Below are 26,001 nucleotides of genomic sequence, written 5' to 3'. Positions count from 1 at the left end.
GGCTCAGGGGGATGAAGACACCCCTCCTGCCTACAACATACACCTTCCCCCAGACTTGCTGGATATCTAGCATAGCAGAAAAGAGCTTTAGTCTGCTGCCCACCCCCTGCCTAGCATCCATACCTGCTAAGGGGAGAGGCTGGGCTTGTGCTTGCATGCAGGTTGGCAGCTGGTGTTCCCTCCGTGTGCTAAAGATGTGTCAGCCGTGAAAGATCGTCCGGTAAAACCAGTCACCCCAAAGCAACTCTCCCACGCCACTGCAACATAGTGGGTCACGCCAAAGGGGCATTCAGCCACGAGTCCTGTCTGATGAGACAGAGTCAATAGAAAAAGCCCTTCTGATGAGACAGAGCCAACAGAAAAAGCCTTTTGCTTCTCACGATGGACGTCGTGAACACCCATACACTCAGTTCAATTTCTTCTGCTTTGCTAACGGGCCATGGAAGTAACAGCAGTCCACAAGAGGAGCAAAAGAGGCAGAAACACTGAGCCTGGCAGGAATGGGCAGCAAGTCATGAGACCAGAGAGAAATTCATACAACATCCAAAAGCCAGACATGGGCATGTTCCAGATTTTAACCAGAGGAACGTATCGACACTGCTCTGGAGCAGAGAGGGTGCCACATCTTCTGTTGGCACAGAGCCTCAACTGTAGAAACACAATCAAGTTGCTCTTAGGCTGCTTCAGCTGAATTAGCTTTGCTCTCAAAGTAATTGGAACAAGCTGAAAGAATTACTATTTCTCCATTCTTTATGCAGATTTTATTAAGAGAACAAATGAGCGAGGATAGAATTAAGCAAACATTTCACTAAGATTAACCTGCTCTAGCCTCACTAAAGGATTAGGAATGGAACAATACAGCGATCAAATCGGGATCATAACTAGGGCTGAATCAGCAAGTCTAAAGGTTTTAATTACTCACATACCAAATAAATCCAGCAGCAGGCCCCCTAAATCAAAGCACAAGTCCACACTACCTTTCATGAGAACAATCTGCTTTGGGTTAATTCTGCATCAAGGATTAAAGTGGAAGCTGCTTTCCCTCCTGGTACAGTCCCAAGCAGTGCTCTAACACTGGGTGCACCGGAGCCAAACTGCAGCACCCATCTCCAAGGGTCAGACAAGGGTGGCTTTTCCCTGGCTACTACTCTTGGTGGTGGTTTGTCACTCCCAAAGGTCCCTTCTGCATCACGTTCCCTGTGGCTGCATAGGGAGGAGGAACTCTGAGGCTTGGAGAGCCTCGGCTCTCCATCTGGGAAAGGCGAGCTCAACAAGGTTGCTGCCAACTCAACGCTCTCCTCTTCCCTATTGCCACCGGTATGCCTAAGCCATTGTCATTCTTACCTCATTAGCATTATTAGCTGCAGCAATTAAAAATAAAGCATGAAAATGTCAGCAACAATCATTACTTGGAGGCATCCAACGGCTGTAAACTTATCGGAGCTCCTCATTTATTTTCCAAAATCGTATTAGGCCTGCATTTTTCAAAGGCTGCACATTATTTTTAATAACATTGAAATGTTCATTTAATGTGCATTTCCTCACTAGCAGTTTGGCTCCCTGCTATAAGCTGTTACTGCCTTACTAAAGGAAAATTCAATGTATTTTTGAAAATGTTATTAAATATACAGATATTTTGTGGAAAACCCTGGAATGTAAGCAATAAAGCAGCATCCTCCTGGGCCTTTTTGTCTGTAAGCAATTAAAAAAGGAACCTGGGTTACTGAAGTGGGAATTTTGCGCTCGTCTAGCAGGTTCTGTTGAGGGAAAAGGGACTGGCTTGTTATTAGAGGGACAGCTTTGGCTGGGAAGGAACCCCAGCCTAGAGAAAATCACCAATTCAGTCTGTGTCCCACAGTGAAATCCTAATCCAGAAGGCTCCCTTGCAGACCCAGATAGGGAGAAGAAACAGCATTTACTTACCATAACACAATGGCAAAGCAACCAGGGCATAAACACAGCCTGTCTGACTGTTCCCCGAGTACCATGAGGTACAGCCTTTGCACTATCTTACACTAGCAGGAATCCAACTTGCACACACACTCTCTTCTTTTCTCTTGGCATTGTTTCCAGGTAAACTGCAAAGCGAAAAGAAATTGCAACTGGGTTAAGCAGATTTTTGCTGCATATTCCCTTGAGCCCAGCTTTTGGGGATGTCTGGCACAGAAGTAAAGCTCTAGATAACCCTTTAAAATGATTTCACTACCCCTCGTAAAAACCTGAATTCAAGATTCTGTTTGCATTACTGAAAACGTTCAGGAAGACAATACACCAGACAGGGGATATCTACTGGTGAGCAATACAGCACAGCAATTATGTGCCAATAAACTCAGTGCCAAACAACAATCTACTCTGGGATCCTAGGCCTGACCTGGGAGGTACAAAGGTGATGACAAAGATTTTCTTTTAAAAGACAATATTAAATTAGTTAGATGTGAGAGATGTGAAATTTTGACAAACAGATGGGATAGGTAGAAAAGCCTTTTATTTTTAGCTCTGTTACAGGCTGCCTTCCACCTTTGGGCAGGTTATTTAACCTCTCCATACTTCTGTTTCCCATATTTAAAATGGGAAATAATGACAGGGACAAACTCACAGGCATGTTGCTTCATAACTTTGAGCTTCCGGGATGAAAGGCACTATTGAAGTCCAGAATATGCTCAGGTATCACTTTATTTCTGTGCCAAACGCTTTTCACAATCTGCTTAACGAGACAGTATAGAGAAATAATACCTTAGCTTCCATCCCTGCTTAGAAATCTCTAAAACAAAGATAAATGGGTAGCAAACGTTTAGCTATTAATTCTGCTTCTTTATGTCCCTTCCCAGTTTCTGGTGAACATGGCTGTAAATCCTGAGACTACACTGAAGCTTACTTCCATATCTGTTTGCCACATAAGAACACAGCACGTTTGTGGTTCCCAGAAAATCCCGACAGCAATTTGCAGTTCAGGGACTTCCTTAGCTAGAAGTGGTCTCGTTGTATTTAGTTTCCCACAATGGGCTTTTCTTCCTGAAAGCGTCCACCCATGTTTGGACCAAGAAAGTTTTTATCAGGCACAGCCTCCAGTTGTTCTCCAACTGTTGAACAGGTCATTCATGAATGAAAATTCACTGAACACGCTACAAAAGCTGAAGCTACGGCTTGGTTTTGCTCAGCTGCACTCTCCGATTTACAGCCTGTGGCTAAATTAGAAGCTTTTTCCGTTACTTGTTTCATTTAGTGTGGTGACTGCTACGTGAACTAAGTAAACCAAAGGGAGGGAAATGGGATGCCTTCGGCTGTCAAGATGCTGACGGAAGCACGGAGGGAAAGAAGCCTTTGAAATCCCATGGTACTGCCTCATGCTTGTCATCCTAAAGAGAACTGCCTTGAAGAGCCACAGTGCCACGAGGAACATTCAGGAAATTCCCTGAGATGCCTGTACAGCATCAACCTTCTGCACATATCGATAGCCGGTGCCTGTGCCATTATTTCCAGTCGTGTCCTGTCTTGGAGGGGACCTGCCGCAGAGCGGAGTGCTGGTGTTGAGCATCTCATTCTCAGCGGTGCGGAGCACAGGCACTCCGCATCCCAAGCATTTCGAAGCGCTCGCCGCTTCGAAAAGACAGGCTGAAAAATGTCTGAGCTGCAGAGTGCGGGGGGGAAAGCCTATGGCCAGGAAGACATGACAAGTGGAACTGGCTGCGTTTGAGATGCAAATGGACCTGAGCGGTCCAAGGTGTCATAGGGCTTGGCAGACGTTACACAGCCTGGTCTGTGATCATTTGGCGCTGCGCTGCAGAGAGAGAAACAAACTTAAAGCTCAGAGGAGGTGCAGTTTGTTTAAATAATAGCAAGTAATTAGTCTGAAGACAAAATCAGTGATGGCATTTTATAATTACAATTAATTTAAAGGTTAATTTCCTTTGGTGCTAAAATCTTATTTAAAACATTTACCAGGAAAGGAAATTAGGATGTTACTATCTAGATGCATGGAATGCTTCTGGGAGTCCATGCCTGTTATCAGTAGAAAATTAGGTTAGCCTCAAAGTGGGAATTTCAATTCATTTTAGTGTATAATAGATGGTGGTCAGGGCCTTGAGTCAGAAGGGTTGCTTAGGGTAGACTGTACGATTTGCATTTTCTTTGTTTGTGGGATTAATTGCAAATGTTTCCAACAAAAGGGCTGGGTTTATACATGAACAAGCTTGACATGAAAAGAAAATTGGTTATGGATTGCTGCCTTCGTAACTAATGAAGTTGATGTTCAAGGAATCCCTCGGAGACAGGGTTGTGGTATGAGGCAAATATATAAATAAAATCACACGGGGGAAAATAGTGGTGTTGCTGGCTCCATCTACGATAATTTCTCTTCTCCCTCACTGTCTTCCCTGCCACTCCCCTTGCATCCATCACCGCCTCCTGTGGGGATTGTCAACCTCAAGTTTAAAAAATGTCTAAATAACATAATGTAAACCTTGAAGGAAGTAACATTTCTATTCCAGCAGCTCATCACAATGGGATACTGCTTAATAAAATCAATGCATTGTAACAGCCAGGGAGATATACTTACCTTGCATCATTTTTTTTTTAACTATTCACCACACATGTTTTATCTTTTCAAGAAAGACTTGTTGCCAAGCGTTGGAAAAGATCTGCGCATGTGAAAAGGGAATGAACAGTTAACATCTCTTTTATGAAGAAAGATACAGTTCATACCAAAACATTTTGAAAATGTTACTTGTCTTGTCATGAATTAATTGTTTCAGGGGAAGAACACAAAGAAGCCCAGATCATGAAACAATGTCCCACACAGTTGCGTCAAATGGGTAGCAGAAATGAGGTAGTAACTAGTGACGGTTCTGACAACAAAAGCTGCAGATGATTTGAAAAGATGCTCAGGTCGTTGCCGCAGTTGAGCAGGACATGGTCGTCATGGCCAGGGAAATGTTTTGACATTTAAAAATAAACGAAACTCATATTCAAAATCAGGAAAAATTAGCAAAATCCGAGACTCTCCACAAGCTGAAAATCGCACAGAAAACGGTTTCAGGCGGACCGCCGTGTTTTGTTTCGATGCCGGTGAAAGACTCCTTTTCGACGCCGGCCGTTTATTGCTACTTTGCACCGACGGCGGAGGGCAGGCTTTGGAGGCAGGACCTCCTGCGCTGCGCCCCGGGGGAGCATCTCCTCCTTCGCCCCGACCCGAAGGAAGGAGGGCAGCTCGGGGGTCCACCGGAATTGCAGCCGACCCCCTTCCCAACCCCGGATTCCCAGCCTCCGAGGGCAGCCGGCTGCCTCCTCGGGGGGTTCAACCAAAACGAGCGGGTGTAACGCCGCAGGTGCTGGCCAGCCAACGTCTCGGAGAGGAGCGGTGATGAGCTGCCGCGGGTGGACGAGGCTCATTAACCATTTCCAGTGGCCCTGAGAAGGACACCTGCCCGCAGCCTTAGTGTCTTCCCCGCTGAGACAGCCACCGTGAGCTCCTCGCGGTTTCCTACATGCCTGGGACATGGCTTTGTACTAAATTATTTTTATCAGCATGCCTTCTGTTAAAGTTTTCCTTATTACTTTTCCTTTCAAATATCTAGATAGGTCTTCATTAGCATTGGATTGTTAACTTTCATAGATTTGGGCCTTAATTCTCCACTTTGTTGCACCTACTAATGACTCTTATTCTAATTTATTAGTGTGGTGGTCACACTTGGAGGGTACTGCCCCAGGCATTTTCCTTTTCCTCCTTTTTTCTCTCTTTATTGCTTGCCCCTAGCAGTGATCTGGCTAAGAATAATTTTTCCTGATGATTCATTTGATAACTTCTATGATAATTCAGTCTACCCCACATTTTCTTTAATTCTTAGAAAGATTTGCCAGTCAAAAACTATTGCAGGGCTATATTTTTTTGCTCAGTACTCAAGCATGAAAATTTGAAAGCAAATGGCTATTATCCAGCAGTTTCCAGGTCTGTCCAGTGTAGAAAAATAATATATTCTTCAGACTATTAATGTTCTCATAGCCGAGTAGAGGTCTTTTACAGAGTTTTTACTGAGCACTGGACAAACCCCACTGCGAGTTTGGACAAGCCTTGCAAAACCTTGCAGGGGTCAAGCGGCAGCCTCCCTGACGGCAACCCTATTTCCAGGTCTATAAGCTTGACAGGTGACTTGCTGTATTTATCAGATATAAAAGGCAGTGCTGACCATTTCAGTCCAGTATTTCTCATTGCTGCAGCTATGCCCCAGCCCTTTCCTCCTGGACTCTGCCTCTCGTTCTTGCCTGCCCTGTCCCTGATCCCTGTTTCTGCCTTCAGCTCCAGAAGCCTCCCAGCCCTTGCTTGGTTACTGCTGGCTGCTTTCATCCTGGCTGCTTTCTGCTCAGCCATGACCTTGGTTCCCACCTCCTCGACATGATTCCTGCTGTTGGCCAGCCCTGCCTTGCTGATGCATTGCTCCAGAGCACAGTCTTCCTCGCGTCCTACCCTGAGACTCTACTACTGACCAGACCCCTTCTTCACCTGGGAGACTGAGACACATTTTGGCTTCTCTGATTTCTGGACCCTCAAAACCATTCATCTTGGTCTTTTCTGCTGGGTACAACCATGAGCTGGGCTCACCTTGAATGCAATATCTGCATCCCTGCTTGGTCCTAATTATAGGGAGTAACAGGCTGAGATCCCTGTCAGTACCCCCATAAGGGTAGTGACACTGGGTGGTGCTTACCAGGTTTCACAAACCCACGTACCTCCCCAGTCCTACATCTTGTCTCAGAAGGGCTGATCAAAGAATTAGCCAGGGGATCAGCTGCAACAGAGACAGAAGAAGATGCTGGAGGCCTTTATCCAACAAGAAACATGATAAGAGGGGAAGAAGCTGCAGGAAAAGCCCCTCTGAAGCAAAAAATGATGGAATAATTTTTGCTATTATAAAAGTAAACAGCATGGAAATAGTGGCATTGGGGCAGCATCTGAGCTGAGAAATTCCACTGAAATTTGTGTAGGGGTTTCCCTTTGCTCCTCCTGTGGCCATCATAGGGCTCAGAAGTGCCATGAGGTTACGGTTTAAAAATCTGAGCTTTTAGTTTCACCTTGCAAATGGGTGAGCTAAGAGCACTCACAGGCCATTACTGGCCATTTGGCAGAAATGCAGTTCATTGCACCGCAAGAACCGGACAGAGTGTCCAAGTCCTTACATCATTTCTGAACCCTCCTGTGCCCGCAGGAAGGGCACAGCCTCATGTATTGGCAGGTGCCCTCCTTCCCCCTGCTTTCCCCATGCTTGGCTCTATCCCGTTTTGTGAGTCTAAATCACTGTGCACTCAGCACAAAGACCAATAATGTTTGATTATCATTGTAAACAAACTTTATTGAGATGGTATTCAAGCAAACCTCCTTCTGTGCACTAAATTGTGGAACAGCCACCGGGCCATGCTCACAGCATAAAAAGGCAGCAGCACAAAAGTGTTTGGAAGCGTCTTCACCAAACAGCGAGGCGGGTAGCGGGATACTGGCAAAGCTGCAGGAGCAAGGGTGTCCCCATATGTTCTTTTATATTTTTTCCCATATGTCATTTCCAAAGTTATTAAAACCAAGCCTAATTTCACTCCCCTCCATTTTTTCTCAGTTTGGCCAGTTTTTAGCTACCAGCATTTGCGCACAGCTCGCTCTTGCCTCACATACTCACTTCTGCACCAACAGTGCCTTCAGTGAAGTTATTAGCTGTAGTTGGTTTGCCATCTCTCCTCCCTCCCAGCTATGCGTGCAGTGGAGTGCCTCGCTATGCCGGTGAGGCTTAATCACAGCACTTCTGAGGCCTGAGTCCAGGGGGCCAAGTCTTTGGCCTCCAGAGCCAATTTATTACCAATTACCTAAATTTTAGAGCTCACATGTCAGATGTAGCACGTGTACATCACATGTTCTCTCTCTGCTATACCACGCAGGAAATATGTTTAGTTGTGACATGCATGTGCAAGAAGCATCCATGTGCCCATGCACATATGCTTCCCTGGTCGTTAGCACTTTTAAATTGCTACCATCTTTATCATGGGTAATTGTAAATTTTTAATATTATTTTAGTGCTTTAGATTAATGAATGTATTTAAGAACTACCACGATGCTAAGCACTGTATGAACATGAATGCCACCCTTGTTTCTTGGAGCTTGCAATCTATGTATTAGAAAACAGGCAACTGGTGGGTACAGCCAGAACATGAGTGCAAAGAAATTATAAGCAAATATTATTCACTGTGGTAGACAGGAATATAAGGGCATTGGCGAGCTAATTATTGCCAACAGAGCAAAGAAGAATTTTAGGGAAAATAATGAGAGAACTGTTTGTGAAGACATTCTCACAAGGAGAGAAAATGTTTGGAAATTTTACAAGTATGGAGGTCAAGCTGGCAGCATGGGAGCAGAATTTAGCTTTTGGAACTGGAAGGAGGAGAGATTGATGTGGATTCTCTACAAAAGGCTTTGAATGTAAAAAGATTTAGCTTCTACTCGATGTAATATAGATTAATCAGCAGCAGGATGCAGAGAAGAATAACCTAGCCAAAAAGATGAGTCCTACAGCTTTTGCCTCCTTAACTCCACATTTGGTGAGTTCAAAAAAAAAGGAACAATTGTGGTGTTTGACACTGAGAGCCCTGGGTAAATGTTATAGGTGTGTCAACAGACAGGAAAGTCTCCCTCTTCGATATGCAAAAATAATCTTTGGAAATTAAATGGTGCACAGCCCAAACCAAAGTTGACATCTAACTTACATCCTCAAGTGACAGGCAGACTTGAGGATACGAGTGCCATCGCTCACTATGAGAGGTAGCAGAGAAGGTTAGGGAGGAGCGGCAAAGAGTTCTGGTTTTAGCCATGCTGAACTGGAACTGGTGTTTAATTATCCATGGGTAAATATCACAGAGAGAAGCTGAGATTTCAGTTTGCATAGATTAGCAGAGTGAGCACAAGCCAGGTACCCCGTGACACCTGAGAGAGCCGACGACAGCAGAATTTGCATTTGTGAGTCCGACTACCCAGTTTACAGGAGGTGGAGAAAAATAAAAGGCAGAGGTTACTGCTTTTGGGTCTCTGGCAGCATGCTGGAGGGAGAACCATCAAGAAAGGAGACGAGTGATGAGAGGAGGAAGGTGAGCACCTGCAGAGGGGACAGCGGAGGCCAGTGAGGCAAAGGTTTCAGGAAGAAGAGAGCAGCAGCTGTGCAAAAGGTGGCTGGATGAATCCATGGAGAGGACTGTGTGCGCTAGGTTACCAGTACCCAAATTTGGATAGGAAGAGGTGATCCGACTGCAGTTCTAGCTGCGTGCAAGGGACAGAACACAAGGTGGGAGAAAATCTTCTACAGAAATGGAGGAAAATAGCTCCAGAAATTGTTTGGAACCATCAAGAGAGAGAGACACAGAGAGAGAGAGAATGGAACAAGCACGGATAAGGGTGGGATTGATTTTTTTTATGAAGGGAATTTACATGTATTCATACTGGGAGGGAAATGCAAAAAAAAAAGAGGTCAAGAGAAAGAGTCTGTCACTGGGACAAGCCGAAGTTTTATGGAACAAAATTCTTGTAACTGTAGTAAGAGAGAAGGGGAAATGAATGGTAAGAGGAGTGAAAAAGGCTGGAAAACTGAAGAAAGGAGAACTACTTTGTCAGTTTGCTCGTACAAGAACTGGGAAAGATGGTGTGCTGAGAAAGAAGTGGAGATGGGAGGAGAGAAGGGGATGGGAAGGTGATGGGGGTGTCTGGGATGGAGCTAATAAAGCTGGAGGAGCCAAGCTACTTCATCAGGGACATGGACGAAGTGAAGGAGGAGAGAGGAATCAGTGAGAGAAGTCACCCTTATTATAGAATTACTACCAAAGACACTTTCACTTTTAAAGAAGGAGCCCCAGGCAGGAAGCAGATGTGGTGGTGAAGGCAGGGTTGAGTCCTGGCAGTAGATTCACCACTGGGAGAGGCAGGGCCTCGTGCATCAAGGGTAGGGATGAGATAATCAACAAAACAAACAATAGTAGCAAAGGAACAAAGCAAGGAGAGGGTTTGAAAGGAGTCAAGAAGTCATTCATACTGCAGGTCACAGGGTGGCCAATTACATGGCTGTTTCCCAACCTTTCCCTTTCCTTTTCTTTGCAGATAAAGCCACTCATCCCCTTCCCCATTCCTAAACTCGATATCCTTTCGTATCTAGTCTGTATTGATTTTTGCATGCCTACTAAAATGCAAGGAAAGCCATAGTGTCAGTCATGTTTCTATACACATATGCCCTAAATGACTCTTTGGGTCAGATCCTAAGCTAATGTAAATTATGATTGCTTCAATGAAGTCACTGAAGCTATAAATATATATATTAGCTGAGGACCTGAATTTTTGTGCTTCTGTATTTATATCTTACAGAGGAAAATTTCTGTAAGTAGAATAGTGTCTAGTCTTCTGGTTTCTATTCAATACCTTTCCTTTTGCTTTCTATAGGAAGTTGCTACTACTTTTATTCCTCACTGTTTCCTTTCTCTTTGTCCATCTGATGATTTCATCAGCTTCAATGTTTTTCACTGCAAACTCGCTAGAAAGTCCCTTCTCCCGTATGTACATCCATGCTAATGGAGTCTTTTTTGTGCATCCCGGTTTAATGGTCCCTCTATACACCACAAACTTCCAGAAATGAAAAATGAGAAACCCATTCATGCCTCTCATACTGTCCTGACATGCACTGGAGACAGTGGGGACTGGGACTGTGCGCAGAGGCTGAAACGTCACATCCCTGTGGGTGCCTAGTAATAGAAAATATGTCCCTATTTTGAGCCAAGTGTCCTGTCTGTGTTACAGTTGTAACTACAGTCATATGCCTGACAAGCCCCTTAACACCAGCAAAGGAAGAAAATACTCAGGCTGAATTTCTTATGAAAGATTTTACAGATAAATAGTACTGCTATTATCCTATTCAAGTCCAGGTAGGAAAATAACCATCTCAGCACCCAATATTTCAAAAGAACGGGATTCTGTGTTTGTTTGTACATGCACGTGTGCTTTTACTAAAGCAAAACATGACAAAAGAGCCGCTTCTGATAACAGTGACATGTAAGATGAATGTAAAATAGAATAGTCAAAAATGTGTTTGATGGATGAGGTTAAGGATGGAAGCCTCTGTAGCGATTCAGCTAATGAGCCTCGTTTTATTCATCTCATGTTACTGCTGCCAGGAATGTATCAGTCGTACGACACTTTTAGTGACCTTTCAGGCACAGCCAGCATAAAATGCCTGCAGAAAGGGCAGCATTTTGCATGCTTTAAGAAACTAGCTCAGAGTCCACGGGGAGCTTTTAGCACAGTCTGGACACCGCAGGCTTTGCAGTGCTGAGAAACTGCCGCCATCAAGAAACCTTGCTACAAAGAAATTACTGAAATCCTTTTGTATTGGATCCACTTTCTATTACCTACCTTCACCTACCTTGCAAAGTTTGCTGTTGTGCATAAGAAGCCGTTGTACGCCTACAACAAGGTCACAGTAGAACTCTCTGCCCTGCCATCATTTGGTTACACACATGGGAACTTCCACTGTCAGTTGAACACAGAAATGTCTCTACAAGCTTGCCTTGTTTGTCACTTGACAATCTATCATCTGGCTTGTTAACACTGTGTTTACTCTGTGCAACAGGGCAAAGACACAATGCATGCAGAGATATTTGCCATGCACCTTTCTCTCATGACCACACAAAGTCATTTCACTGAAAGAAATCTTTTTCTTAACACATTGGTTTAGCTTTCCAAAAACAACCTTAAAATCACCCTTAAGACCTTTTGCCCCACGACTGCAAAACAGAGCATCTATGCCTGCAGCCTTCTAATAATGGTTTACCAGTTGCTTGAAGGGTCTTGGGAAGTACAAAAGAAATGCAAAGCCGGACAAACGCATGTAGGCAACATTTGTAAAATTACATGGGTTGACACCAGTGAGACACTCAGTCCAACACAGGTATTTTCTGACTTGTGTTCTCTGAGGTCAAGAGTGAGAAAAAAAGGAAAATTGGGCAGGAGAACAACAAACCATAGCTACAGCAAAGACATGTCCATTCTTTATGCTGCAACCTTCGTATTTGAATAAGAGGGGGGGGGGTTTCCTCCAGCCTAGCACTTCACTCAACAATATTCCTATAGTGAATTCTTCATTCTGTGCCTATAAATTTCCAAAGACATGATCACATGGTAATAAAGTTATTCTGATGGTTACAGACAGTAAGTAGGAAGCAACAAATGGCATTTATCTTGATTTTAGCAAGAATTTGACCCTATGAAAGGTTTGTAAGCAGGCCAGGGAAGCACTGTCCAGATGCAGTCATCATAGGTTGTGTGCAGAATTGTTTAAAAGTCTATTTGCAATTTAGTTATCAACCAGCTGGGATGACATTTCAGATGGGATCCCACTGGGACCTCGGCTAGGGAAATAATTCTCTTCATTATTTTTGTTAACAGCAAGGATGATAGAGGAGAGAACATTTGTAAAAATTTCAGATGAAACCAGACTGGGAGGGGTAAGAGCAGTTCTGAAGATAGGATTAGAAGTCAAAATGATCTTGAGAAGTGGCTTGAAATCAAGAAGATGAAATTCAATACAGACAAGTGCAAAAGAACTCCTATGGGGAAGAATCAATCAAGTGTCTTCAGATAAAATATGGACTACTTGGCTAGACTACAGTTAATGTCAAAACATAAAAATAAAGATCTGGCTATTAAGCATTCATACGATGCTGTTGAAAAAAGAAAATAAAAATGAACAAACAAAACCAAAAACCCCACCATGTTATTCCAGGTAACATACAGAAGACCTACCTGGCAGTTGTTCCAGTTAGTCCTGATTTGTGCACCCCACTGTAAGAAAAACATAAGTAGACTGAAGAAGGATCTTCAGGCTTGGAAATTTAGAGGCTTGGAAAACATGGGCCATGAGAAAATTTGAAAGAACTAGGTATGCTTAAATCTGGAAAAGACAGATAGGATGAAAATACTTTATGAAAATGCTTAGAAGTAGTTATAGAAGAAAAAAAATGGTTCATTTGTCTTCAAATCCACAGGGAGAAAAGGCCAAAATGTAGAAAAGTAGTTAATTTGCAGGAAATTACTTTTAAAATAGACATTAGGAAGTTAGGTGCGGGGAAGGGCAACACAGACTATAGAACCTCCTTCATTAGAGATGTCAGGGATTAATTTAGTGAAACATCATTCTGGGATAAGAGTATACGTAATGTTGCCACAGAGCACAGAATCAGCTAAATTATTTCTGCAGGGACCATTCTTGCCAGGGAAGAAGGTGGATGACAGGTTCAACATGTCTGTGTGTGCAATGGAGACATACCGTACTGGTCCAGTCTAGTGTTTTGGTGGGTAGCTCTTGGTTTGCAAAGTGAATGGTGGACAGAGGGGTACAAGAATTTGATTTTGTAACACGTCTGGAACATGTGTGACTGCATTGATAAGTATGCCTGAGTGTGGCACACATTGAGGGGTATCTTAGTATAAAATAACCTCATAAATGCAAGTTTTAAGGACTCAAACCACTGTGAAAGTTCTCAAACCAAGGGTTATAAATTTACATGTCGTGATTTTTCTGTGAACGTTACTGCATTTTAGATCTGCGAGAAGCTATCCTCTATCAAAGAGGCTTTTCTCTTTTTTTACTTATAATGTACACAGAGCCAGTCTGTCAGTAGCTGTGCCCAGACCTGTGAAAAATGCACTTCCATACCCGAACTCTTTGGCCCTTTTCTGTCAAAGTAGAGTCAAATTCACATCTGCTATGTAAGATATTTCAGGGATGAGAGCTGCCCACAAATAACCCCCAAAAGCTAATAGTTGGGTCTCCTGGTGCAAAGGAAGCAAAGGGTGCACTTTTCCCTGTGTAAAGAAAGTGTTATAGCAGAGAAACAGGGGTCTCAGGCTCAGATGAGACTGAATTGCCCTGGAAATTGTTTAAAATAAACATGAGAAGACCATTGGGAACTGGCAATGGTGTGAATTAATAAATAACTCCCACCCTACAACCTTCCTGCAGACCTCCAGTGCCTCGAGAGAAATGCTGGTTTCCTTAGATCTGTGAAGCCTCATCTCAGAAGCTCAGATAAATTGTTCCAACCCTCTGTTTGTGCATTTCAACCCAAATGTCAAAGCAGGGAATCAGAGAAACTTCTGTCTCTCAGACAGAGTCGGATCAATGTGCTCTCTCCTCTACATCACTGAACCGCAGTATGACAGCAAGCCAGACACAGTAATCACAGTCAGAAGCAATGCATTCATGTCAATAAAAAAATGGGTTTCAGCATTTGTAATATCTGAATAGCATGTTGTTTTGTACTCCAGTGAGGTGGTCTACTTGAAAAAGAGGGATGTGTGGCTATTTCGGATAGACAGATGGCTGTTATAAAGCCCTCATTGTCTTTCTGTGATTTTAAAATTAATTTTATTTTAAAATTAAAAAAGGGACTTTGCCTTTCTCTATATTTTTTTACCCTTTTTTCTGCATCTCCACAATTAGCTGGTCTAATTTTAACAGATTATTAGGGGGCCTGTCAAAAATAATCTGTGTGCTGGCTGGTTCTTGAATGATAGTGCCTATCACTTCTGAAAAGATGTTGCTAATGAAAGCAATTTTCCCCCTTTCAGTTGATTTCATAGGTGGATTTGACTCTTACGGCTATCAAGGTCCACAGAAGACATCTCATTTACAGCTACAGCCCATGTATATGTAAGTACTTAACTTCTGAGATATTCTGCAGAGTGGCAGGCTGATATTAAAGGATCATTAAGCTGAAAGATGACGTGACTTAAAAATTCAGAATAGGCAGAAGCCTTTTTTGATAGACTGAATTCAAGCTACACTTAAGCACAAACGTTACTCTTCTGTTGAATTATAATGATTTTTTAGGGTGGGATGTAATGTGTCACAGTTGTTGAAATAACACCTAGCTCTCACCTGATTTTCCCCCGTTTTCATTCAAGCAGGTTCCACTCAGAGGCAATGAGAATTTGCTGTAGTAAAAACTAGCCAAGATCTAACGAAACTTGGCTGCAGAAAAGTGGGGTTTATTAAGGTTTATCAAAAGCTCAGCAACTTGCTAATTTAGTGGATGCATTTAACATTTGTCTTACTGGCACATCTGTTCACCGAGGCACCCCTGTACCTCATTTCCAGTCTCCACATTTAAAAATAAAACCAAAACAAATGTAACAACATATGGCTTTTAAAGCCAGTTTGAATAGAAGACAGTATTTTACCTAGCCAGTGAGTGACAACTCCATCCATTGCCTAGAAGTGCAGCCTGATATATTTGGGGATTAAATGGGTAATCAAATCTCAGCACATACACACAACTGGAGTACATTCACACTAGAGCTAACACCCAACCATAGACCAGTCCAGGAATAATCATCTCCAAATATTTCTTGTAAAGATGCCAACTGCAATTCAGAACAGTCCTGACTGCCCAGATAAATCTTACCTCACTGCTGCAGCCTTCTGAAATGTTTTTTATTCATCATCACTGGGCCACACGGTAAAAGCACAGCACAGAACAGCTCATAAGGAGGCAACAACATTTACTTTTTCCCTTTGTTTCTTTTCTGAACATCTCTTTTGAGGAAAAGAACTAAATACGGGCAAACGATATCCATCCCAACATACACTTCCATTCACCCTTGAATGTAATTTCATTTCTTCTGATTAGTGGAAGCAAGCCTGCTAATGGATTAGTGGATTTTTGCATGGAACCCGCATTTACTCCTTTATCAGTGGTACAATCAATTCTGCGGTAGTGCTTAGGATTGGGCCCTTTGGGAGCTTTGCTAGGAGCTTTTTAATAATCTCAAATTACAATAGTGCATATCTCCAATGCCATCTTAACTTCAGCTTCCCATCTGTCTGTGCTCAAGTAAAGATTTTTCACCTGCACTTTTGGCAGAGTGCTGTGCATTTAGAAAATGTTATTTCCTTCCTAGTATTACGTGTGGCTCATAGGTACTTAGAACAATTCTAATCCTATTTCTTTCTCAGTATACCATACCTTGTCATCAACATATGGAGCCCTCTAGCTGAGATATTATCCCATTCGCTTTATGCTCTCAGTGTTTCTTCCAGAAGACCAGATTGCATTTACTGAGCATCTTCATACTGACTGGAAAGAAAGCTAGACCTGTGGGAAAAAAGAAAGCAATATTTTTAAGCTTGTAGCTGAGACGAAGAGAGATATGATTAATCCATGTAAACTGTGTTCCGCCTTATTTCAATGCTGCATTTTCACTGGAGTATAGGTGGTTTTGCTGTCTTAACTGAGAGACAGAAATCAGTATGTGAGCTGACATTTTGTCCAATCAACCTGCAAAAGTATTGCCATGTCCCAGCCACAGTCAAACAAAGACACTTCATGTTTCCCTCTGACTGTATAGTATTTGACAAGGTTCTCTAGAATTGCTATAGTCTGTCCTGAAGAGGCTTTTACAGCATTTAGTAATACTTTTCTGTTATTTACAGCTGAGGCGCACCAGGAACACATGCATATGTATTCACACTGTAGTTGCTCTCTAAATGTAGGCAGACCATTAAGTAGTGGAGTGACAAATTCGAATGTCAAATTAATCAAGCCATGGTTTGATCTGCTTGTAGCACTATTTACAGCAATACTGCGTACTGGAAATCAAAACACCCTGATGCGATAACAGCAGCCCATACTTGATGTTTTAAAGCTTTATTTGTTGGGAGGAAGGGTTTGGTTCCCTAGGGATCTTGTTCACCAAAGAACATCAGTGTCAGCCTCCATAGTATTCAAAGAGAAAAAAAAAACCAAAAAAAGCAAACCAGGACTCTGGCCAAAGTCACCTGCACTTTACAATGCTCAGCATCTCTAGGGGATGACTGAAAGGTAAGAATCATTTAACATAGAAAGGCAGAGGATGGGATGGGATGGAATAGAATAGAATAGACCAGACCTTCTGCTTTATGGAGTTCGTTGCCATACTCTCACCGCTCTCCAAGGTGTAATCATATCCATCCAGGATACAGCTATACCCATATATATCCATACAGCTGTATCCATATAACTACTTCCACAGCTTTATCAATTGCTACAGAATGTCTTTGAATCCATAGGCAGTGGAAGATATAATAAGCATCATCCTGTCCAATTCCTGAAAAGATCAAGAAAATATAAGGATAGCTTATTGCCACCTCTGCATCCTCTACTGTTCAGGCTCACACTGGGTGCAACTCATGTGGAGCTCTGTGTTTATGAGAGAAGTAGAAGATAGTTGCCTTTAAATCATCTGGTTACTAACTACGTCCAAAGGCACAATAACACCTCTTTTTGTTGTCTGTGGTGTGGTAGTACCTATAGGTATGCTAGGCATGCTACAAAAGTGAAGGAGAACATATGGGCTCAGCTTTGAAGAGCTTACCAAAACAGTATCAGCTTCTAATGTTTGTACAGATTCAGCCAAAATGCAAATTTCAACATGTATTTCAGCAATAAGCACAGAGAACATCCCCCCCATATATTTACCAGATCGATTCATATACAGAAATAGTACGAATCTTAAAGACATACAGAGTTGTGTGGTGGGTCTCAGTCATCACCTATGTACTGCTTGCTGACATGAATTGATTTAGTGGATTGCAATGACAGAATTCCATCAACACAAACCTTTATTTCAATTCAAGCCAGACAGATTTACATCCAAGTGATTTAAATCAATTTTAACTGTTTTATACATGCAAAATTTAATTATTATCCTGAAGGAATGATGGGTTTAGTAATTGATAACTGTTAAGACACACTGTTTTGTAACTAGTTTCCTCCTATGTGCTAAAGTTAGCACTTCATTTTGTTAATTTGGAGGTTATACTGAACCTACACAAACTTACACGTGCAATTAAATAATTACAGTGATTTATTCAGGCTCCTCATGTTTACATTTCTATTGTGTCTGGACTTTTTTTATCTAAAGAACTATTACTTTTTATTTGTGATATCAGTCAAGATCTACTTATAAGAACATTCCAATTCAGTTTAAAAACATACAGTACATTTGTGTGGAATTTCATCAGTTATGCAAAACTACCATAAATGAACAGGATACTTAAGGAAAAAAAAATCCTCATTTATGAAAAAGAAACATTATCTGTACAGATAGTGAAGTGAGGGGACTACCTCTGGCTACTGTTTCCTTAAATAGTCTAGAATTATTAGATGCAGGTTCACTTTGTTTCTTTTCTTGATATTTTGGGCTTTGAATTCCAATCACAACTCTCCTTATCGTCTCTCCCAATTTCACATTTAATTTAAATCAGCTTATTTTTTAAAAGGAAAAATATATTCAATTTAAAATTATGTTTTAAATAAAACACTGGTGTTTAGGGGGAGAATTCTTATCATGATGTTTCTCTACCTGTTATAAATGGCTTTTTTTTTTATTATTTAAGTGCCAACAGTGTGCTCTATGCTGTACAAGCCAAGAAGCCTAGACAGTCCTTTCAAAACGAATACGCTTTTTAAACAGAACGGGACAGAACCCGTGCTCATGTACCTCTTTGCAGTGCGGCCACCACTGATGTACTAAAAAGCAGCTTCCTGGCATTCTGTGCGGGAGATGCCAGTGCTCATTTCCAGACCATGGGACAAGAACACAATAAGATGGTGGAAATCAATTGTCAAGAGAAAATTCTGCTCTTGGGAGGTAACCGAGGAAGGTGACTAAACACTTCATGGCACTGATTCTGCTGCACATGAAAAAACACAGTTATAGTTGTGGAACAAGACTGCACTGCATGATCACTGCTCTAAAAACAGTAGGAAGGAGGGAGGGGAGAGAGATTTTTCTTTACGTTTTTCACAGTAAACTTGTTTGCTCAAGAAAAGAAGAAGTGAAGCAAAAAAAAAGCATGCATGTCTGATGCTGATGCCTAATGCACTGGAGAAATTGCTCAAAAGCAGTTCAGCCCTGAAGTGAAGCTTGCTTTCCTCGTATTCCGTGAAGCCTTAGACTCTTTGCATCATACATATATTTATATACACACACGCATACTATATGTGCATAGAAACAAACACACCTATATGCATACAGACTGCTTTACATATGTGTGTGTATATATATTACATATAGGCGCACTTCTGTGTATTCTGCTACACAAGACTATTGGTAGGCATTGCTTTTCACTAGAAAGCACTTAAGGATAGTTTCTGGCTAATGGGGTCCTACCTTCCACCAGCTACAGAGGGATTTCGAGTCAGTAACTCAGGGACAGAGAAGTGTAGGAGAGGCTAACGTCTTTGCCTTATTACCTGGTCCCATCTTTTCTCTCTGTTGTATTTACATGTGCATTATGCCGATCATGGCCTCCTAGTCTAAGGCTGTAGGTATTTGTCTAGATAACTGCACATACTGAAGGTACTACCTACTTTACCATTCACTTGAGGTGTAAATGAAACATAAGCAAGACACAAAAACCAGCACCTGGAGTATAACTGCCGTGACACTCAGCAAGTTCACGCAGTACAAATCTGCTGCCTTAGTATCTCTCCTCATGTTTGTGGGATTCAGGCATTATGGGCAACATTTCATTAAAATAAACTACCAGCTAAGCCTTGTCTAGCAGCCAACAACATCTTGTCCGTTTTAGACTGAAAGCTGGAGTTACAAAGCACGGGTTTGGGACAACACCGTTAGGTGTACAGGGCTGTGGCACCCACACATGCACCCTGCTTTCTGAGTGAGCTTCGGGTGGCTTTCCCAGGCACCTGCACCTGAGCCCTTCTGTCCTCATGCTGCATCGCTTCTTGCTTTTACAAAGACAGCTACATTTCTGATGGTTTTATTATAGGTCAGGTCATCTTCCAGTTGACCCATGGATAGACTGTAATTAAATATCACTCCTGCCTAGAATGGCTTAGAAAACCTGTGCTGACTTGTCTGACAATGTTCCAAAGAGAGCCAAGCGATCACCTGAGCAAACACTTTGTCCTTCTGTCCTCTTCATCCCATGTGTAGCTGAACCGTTAGGGGTTGGTGGCTTACACTTGCTTGCAAAAGGGCATCAGAGCAGCAGGGCGGTGATCAGATAGGTATGTGGTGGATTCTAAGTATCGTCCCTTTTCTGTCTTTCTTCTAGGTCAAAGTAAACATGGGGACGACTCAACGTGGGCTGGAGGACCTGTCAAAGAAACTGTTTCAGGATGACCTCCTGGTTCTTCAAACAGCAAAAAAAATCCAGGTTTTGTGCTAAAAAAAAAATAATATAAAAGCTGATTGAACAGTGAGACAAGAACACAACGGACACCTTCAGCCCTTCTTTCTAACAGGTACTAAGGGGGGTGCCCCAGACCCCCACCTTGGACCTCCTGCCTCCCAGCACCAGAGGGCCAGAGCAGAGGCATTGGTGCTATCTTCTGGCTCTTCCCTACCCTGGCCACCGCCAGCGTCGCCCATCTGGATTAAGACATGGACCCAGCCCATTCGGAGCTTTCGGAGCCCCCTCCGCACTCCTGGCCCCGTCGAGTCCCCTTAGTCAACACAACACTAAAAATACCAGGATGACCTTGCAGCAGAAGTCAATAGACAGCACGTTGTTTGCCCTGAAGGCTGTACAGTTCATACTTGCCTTAACCCAACTGCGTTGCACATCAGAGAAACTCCGTGCAAGCTTTCTGAAGTAACGTCCTTTAGGCTCAACATGCTGCTGTTAATTCTGAACGATTTCTAAGTCAGTGGTTTTCTTCTGTTTGGTTTTGTTTTGTTTTCATGTCAGGGAATAAGGCTCTGTTGCTCCACGGCTCCAGAGCGACCAAGTAGAAAACTGCCAGCTGTCTGAGAAGTGCTTTACTTTTGAGGCTCCACAGTGGTCAAGAAACAAACAGTTTATAATGGTAAAAAAAAAAAAAAAAAAAAAAAGAAATGACACCTTTTGGGGGTCAGGGTGGGGAAAGGGGTAACATAAACTAATAAATGAACCTACTGGAAGTAAGCAGCAGAAACAGTGCTTCTTAATCCCGCTCTTTTTATTTATCGCACTGTAGGTGCTTTTATAGCTATCTCTAAATGTCTTTTACTAACTACAGAGACATCTGCAGATTTCTATCAACAAAGGCCAACTGAATATGTACTAGCTATGTTTACTCTTTTATATCTAATTTCAACTGAAAATTCTCTGTAAGTGAGCTTTTTTTTTCTAATTGCACCATAAGGGATCCATATATTTTATTTTTTGGTTTCAGTTGGGGAGGGCGGGGAGGGACTAGTTGAGTTGAAGAAATATTGGAGACCTTTTTGTGGTATATTTGGGGGATCTGTTGTGTGTTAGAATGTGTACTTTATCTTCCTGTATTATTGTGGCTGAAAAAAAAAAAAACTGTGCTGTTACGTAGTTGGCAACAAGATGCCTTTGGGAATTTTGCTAGTAGGTCAATGTGTATATGAAATACTCTGAACTCCTAGGAACATATGTTTTGTTCTACATCTGATCTGTATTTTTCAGGCACTTAGGTGGCTTTCATTAGGAAAAACCCAATATTTTGCTCAGGCTTTTCAGAAACTTGGATTGTCATTGTTTCTTTGCTCAGACCTTGCATAGGCAAACGCACGCACCTACCACACCTGAGGTGACCGCGTAGCTTTTGAGGGCGAGAGGGAAGGTCGGCACTTGGAAAAGCTCGAGATGCCCCCCCGAGCGACTCCCTTTCCTCCCACGGCCTGTGCGCTCACGCCACTCATCCATCCCTGTACAAACCAGCGCCCTTTGCCGTGTCTGCATGGATGTACAGCGTCACAAGCAACAACTCTGGACAATGACAGAGGAACAGGCGTTCACCAGTGAAAATAAGATATGGGACATGTTCAGGAACTATACGTACATTTATTCAGTGAGATTTTTTTATATCTATATATATGTGTATATGTAAGTGTATGTGTGTGTGTGTATGTCTATGTATATAAAATACACAGGAATAACTATCGGCAGGGGTTGCATAACCCAGGAAGCATCCGATGCGCGGGGCCAAGGGCTCCGGCCCCAGATCCTCATAGGGATTTGCTGCCTCTATTAGGCACGTCCCCTAGGCCTGATCCCGTAAAGCATTCATCGCTGATTTGGATCTCAAATTTAAATTTTCGGACTTGGTTACCCAAAATTCTGAGTTCATTCTGGGTGGAGCTGCTTTTCACCCCCTGGAAAATCATGCAACTTCCAAGTGCCAGGCTGAAATTTCCCATAACTTAAAAACTTTGGAAAGTTTCTACTTTTATGTAGGATTAAATACAGCAGATGCATAGTATTAAACACAATGTAGAAGTTTAAATGGAATGAAAATGTCATAACAGGGCATTTTAGCTTTCCCTGTATACCGGTTAATCAAAATCACATTTCTATAAAAATCATTTTTTAACGTGAAAAGCAAGCGGCTTAGGCACCTAAGCAGCAATCCAATTTTCAGAAGATAATTTTTCATACCTTTCAGTGATTTCCCATGGAACCGCGGCTACTGGTAGTTAGCAATTTTAGAAGTCAGACAATTTAATGAAGTGTCTACACATAGCTTTTAGGCCTGATTTTAATTTAGAAAATTTTGGCCTTAATTTCTCTGTGTCTTAGTCTTCCCATCTACAAAATGGGAATAACATGTGCCTCGCAGGTTTTTTGTGAGGTCTGAATTGTTAATGTTTGTAAAGTGCTTAGGAAATAGGAAGCACATCTAACTATTAAGGATTATATTATAAATGTGTATTCATATATTACATATAGAGTAGATATACACACACTCACATACACACAGTATACATATATGTACACATACACACCTATATGAAGTTGGTATTCATAACCCTGCTTAAGTTGCAGTTAAAGCACCACCATTAAAAAGAAATTGGGACTGTTGACTACTAAATTAAATGATTAGTGGACAGATCTTTTCTGGAAGCAGTTTAGAGCACAGTAATGTGAGAATATCTGGATGACATTTTTGATTTGTACAGCTGTATCCTCCTCAAAATCCAGTAAAGAATGTTATTTTTCTAGGCTGGGCTTTTGTTATAAACTTAAATATTCAGAAGGCAAGAGGTACAATCCAAATGTGTCTTTTTTTTTTTCTTTTCTTTTTGGCATTTGTTAATTCTGAATGTATTTTTAACAAAAGTGATTTTTTTGACTTACTAGTGTAATTTGCATTTAAAAAAAAATAAATGGAAAAAATATAGGTTTCCAAGCTATTCATGGCCCCCTGCTGCTATTCACAACTTACAAGAAATTTAGAATTACTGTTCCCAACTGAGCAACAATGCGGGATAAAGAATCCTATTACATTTACATGATGACAATCGCGATCTGTGCAGCGCACGGATGTGACAGCACTGAATAGAAATTGCCAGGTCATGACACCATTTTAACTCTGTCAGAGGTAGCAGGTATTTTCATTATCACTGACACTAAAAGGTTTCTTTTACAAGGCTGACTGCAATAGACTCTTCACTTAGAAAACGGGGCGTTTTTGCCCACTCATCAGGAATTTTAAGCCTATGATAGGTTTACAGTTGCCAACAGTGTTAAGTATTGCAAAAGTAATCCTTGTTAAGAAGGAGCTATGTAACATGGATATTTCCACTGCATTAATATTCTTTTATATGCTGTTCATTGTCCCTGCACTGAAATGATGAAATCCTGTCTTAGGCAACGTCTTTGTCGAGCTCACATGCAATTGACAGCTTGCCTGAGGTCATTTAATAAAGGCGGAGCAGAACAGTATGCATTTCGAGATACTCGGTCATGCTCTCCTAAGACTATTCCTTAGAAAGAGAGTTCATTAATTATTGTCATTAGGATTTTTTATGCCATAATTATAGTGCAAGTGATACTTTTCAGTCAGGTAAGGAGAAACGTTTTGTGCTCTACTTGCTTAATTTGACTACTGGTTGCAATACTCAATTGCTGTCCAGCATTTTGACAAAGGCTGGTGCAGTACGTATTGATCCACGGATGTCTCCGGACAGGAGGGGCTATTAACTCTGTGTCTGAAGGTTTTGATCACTTGCACTCTCACTTTCCATTTGAGCACACTGATAGCAGGCAAAGCAAAACTTCGTACACCATGAATCCTTCCAGCTTACAATATTTTCATTTCCAGGCCTCTGTTTTATTTTTAAATGCAATTAATCAGAGGATGAGGATTTTTTCTCACAAAGATGGAAAGCCCCAGGAGCAGTCTATGTGTATGTATTGCTTGCTTGCTTTCTACTGATGAGTCTCCTCAACATAGCTGAGACGAAAATGATAGACTTTTTGAGTTTGTTTTGTAGCTAATCTGAATCTGGCTTCTTCCCAGTGCATGTGGATTGGTGACAGACACTGAAGGTGAGCCAGGTTTTACTGAAGAACCGGTGTGTAGAAATACTGCAGACAGCACTGTGTCCACTGCTCCTTGGAGAAAGATGTAGACAGTTGTTAACGCTAATCAGTCCGCTCCAAGCTATGTGCAATATTAAATGTAATTACTATGCATAAAAGAAACTGCCCTTTAGACTGCAGTTATTCATTCACGTATAGAAGTGGCACAGCACAGAATGAGTCGGTAGAAGGTGTTTCCTTCCTGCAGTCACTAATATGCTTCATCCCCAGCCACGGACTGGAGAAATCCGCTCTCTTTGGTCTCATGTCCTGACAAGTCCCTCTCTTCAGACCTTCACCAAGAGGGGCAATTGCGGCCAGTTGGGGTTGTGGCCTTTGCATAGCTGAGTGGGATAGAAACAAAGATATTGTACCAAATGTGGAGTTCTAAGTAGCACCATACATGCATTTGTTGCACATCTCTCTCCACATACACAGAAGAAGGGTCTTTTAAAATGCACTCTTCCTTTACCTCTCAGAAACCAACCGAGACAGATAAGGTCTTTTTTAAGCATCTTCCAAATCCTGCCAAGATCACTGAAGAGTTTTTCATCGGGTCCAATCAAAACACCATCTTTTCTGCTCTCTGTTGAGTAGAAGACTTAGCTCTTGGGACTTCCAAATGCCTTGGGAGTATTATTTTGGATAGATAGGAGCACTGTGAAACCTGAGAATTAAAAACAAAATTGCTTGTGGTCATCTCTGATTCAAAATTAAATCTCCTCTACAAAAGCCAGACTTCTGCATTCACCAGTGGAAGAGGATCTTTCCTGCCATCTGTTACCTAACCACTTTCCTAGCTTGCCTTTGTCCTCCTGGGAAATAGGTTGTATGGAGCTAAACGTGAAGAAGCATGTTCATATTCAGCTTGTACTCTTCATCAGTGTTCTGTTCTGCCACACAGAAAGTTATTTCATACATATTTCATTTCTTTCTCCCTGTCACCATCTTCTTGTCTCATCCTCACTCTCCCCCTCTACCTGAAGACAACAACCCCAAATACGCTCCCAAAACTACGTACTGCTCTTCGTCACATCCATCGTTCCAAACTGTTCACATAATGACGGTGACGACAGTCATGGAGGACGGTGTCGCTGTGGATGTGTGTGCAAAACTGGAAGAAGACAAAGCACAAAGTTTATGTACATCCTCTAAAGGCCCCAGACACAGGGAGACACTTAACAGAATGGTAAAGGCTGTCAGCACACTGTGAGGTACAGCGAGCCCTAGTAGGAATCATTTTCAAATGTGCAATTACATTTGCTAAAGCTATAGTGCAGTGAGTACACAGAGAGTCATAAATATCCGGAGCTACAAAAGGCATAGGTGAACTAGAAGAAAATTCACAGAAAAATGTGTTTGTGAACATGTTGACTGAATGAGATTCACATTTCAGTCTCTTCAAATTTGTCTCAGGGTTGGTTTTTTTTTCTCCTTGCAAACATTTGGATGGTTGGTTTCTATGCATGCAGGTGAACTTTTTGTTCCTAGGAGAATGTGTAAGTATGTGCAATTGCATTAATTTACATGGGATTCTCAGTATTCAGGCATCTATGTGCGGTTGTGCTAAATGTTGGCTCATTTCTCCGTCACACATGCATACACACGCACA

General features: G+C 42.0%; 1 protein-coding gene across 1 annotated transcript in view; it reads left to right on the top strand.

The window, feature by feature from the left end:
• NKAIN2 (sodium/potassium transporting ATPase interacting 2) overlaps positions 1 to 23,218 on the top strand; it is a 565,357-nt gene extending 542,139 nt beyond the window's left edge. The window contains exons 6-7 of the mRNA XM_052781168.1: positions 14,636 to 14,717; positions 20,130 to 23,218. Of these exons, the coding sequence (XP_052637128.1) occupies positions 14,636 to 14,717; positions 20,130 to 20,139 (92 nt within the window). The 3' untranslated portion in view covers positions 20,140 to 23,218. The remainder of the gene's footprint in view (positions 1 to 14,635; positions 14,718 to 20,129) is intronic.
• Positions 23,219 to 26,001: the final 2,783 nt, after the last annotated feature.

The sequence above is a fragment of the Harpia harpyja genome, chromosome 3 (assembly GCF_026419915.1).
Source record: "Harpia harpyja isolate bHarHar1 chromosome 3, bHarHar1 primary haplotype, whole genome shotgun sequence".
Lineage (NCBI taxonomy): Eukaryota > Metazoa > Chordata > Aves > Accipitriformes > Accipitridae > Harpia > Harpia harpyja.
Note: the sequence above shows the minus strand (reverse complement) of the source record. Positions and strands in the feature narration are given on the sequence as shown.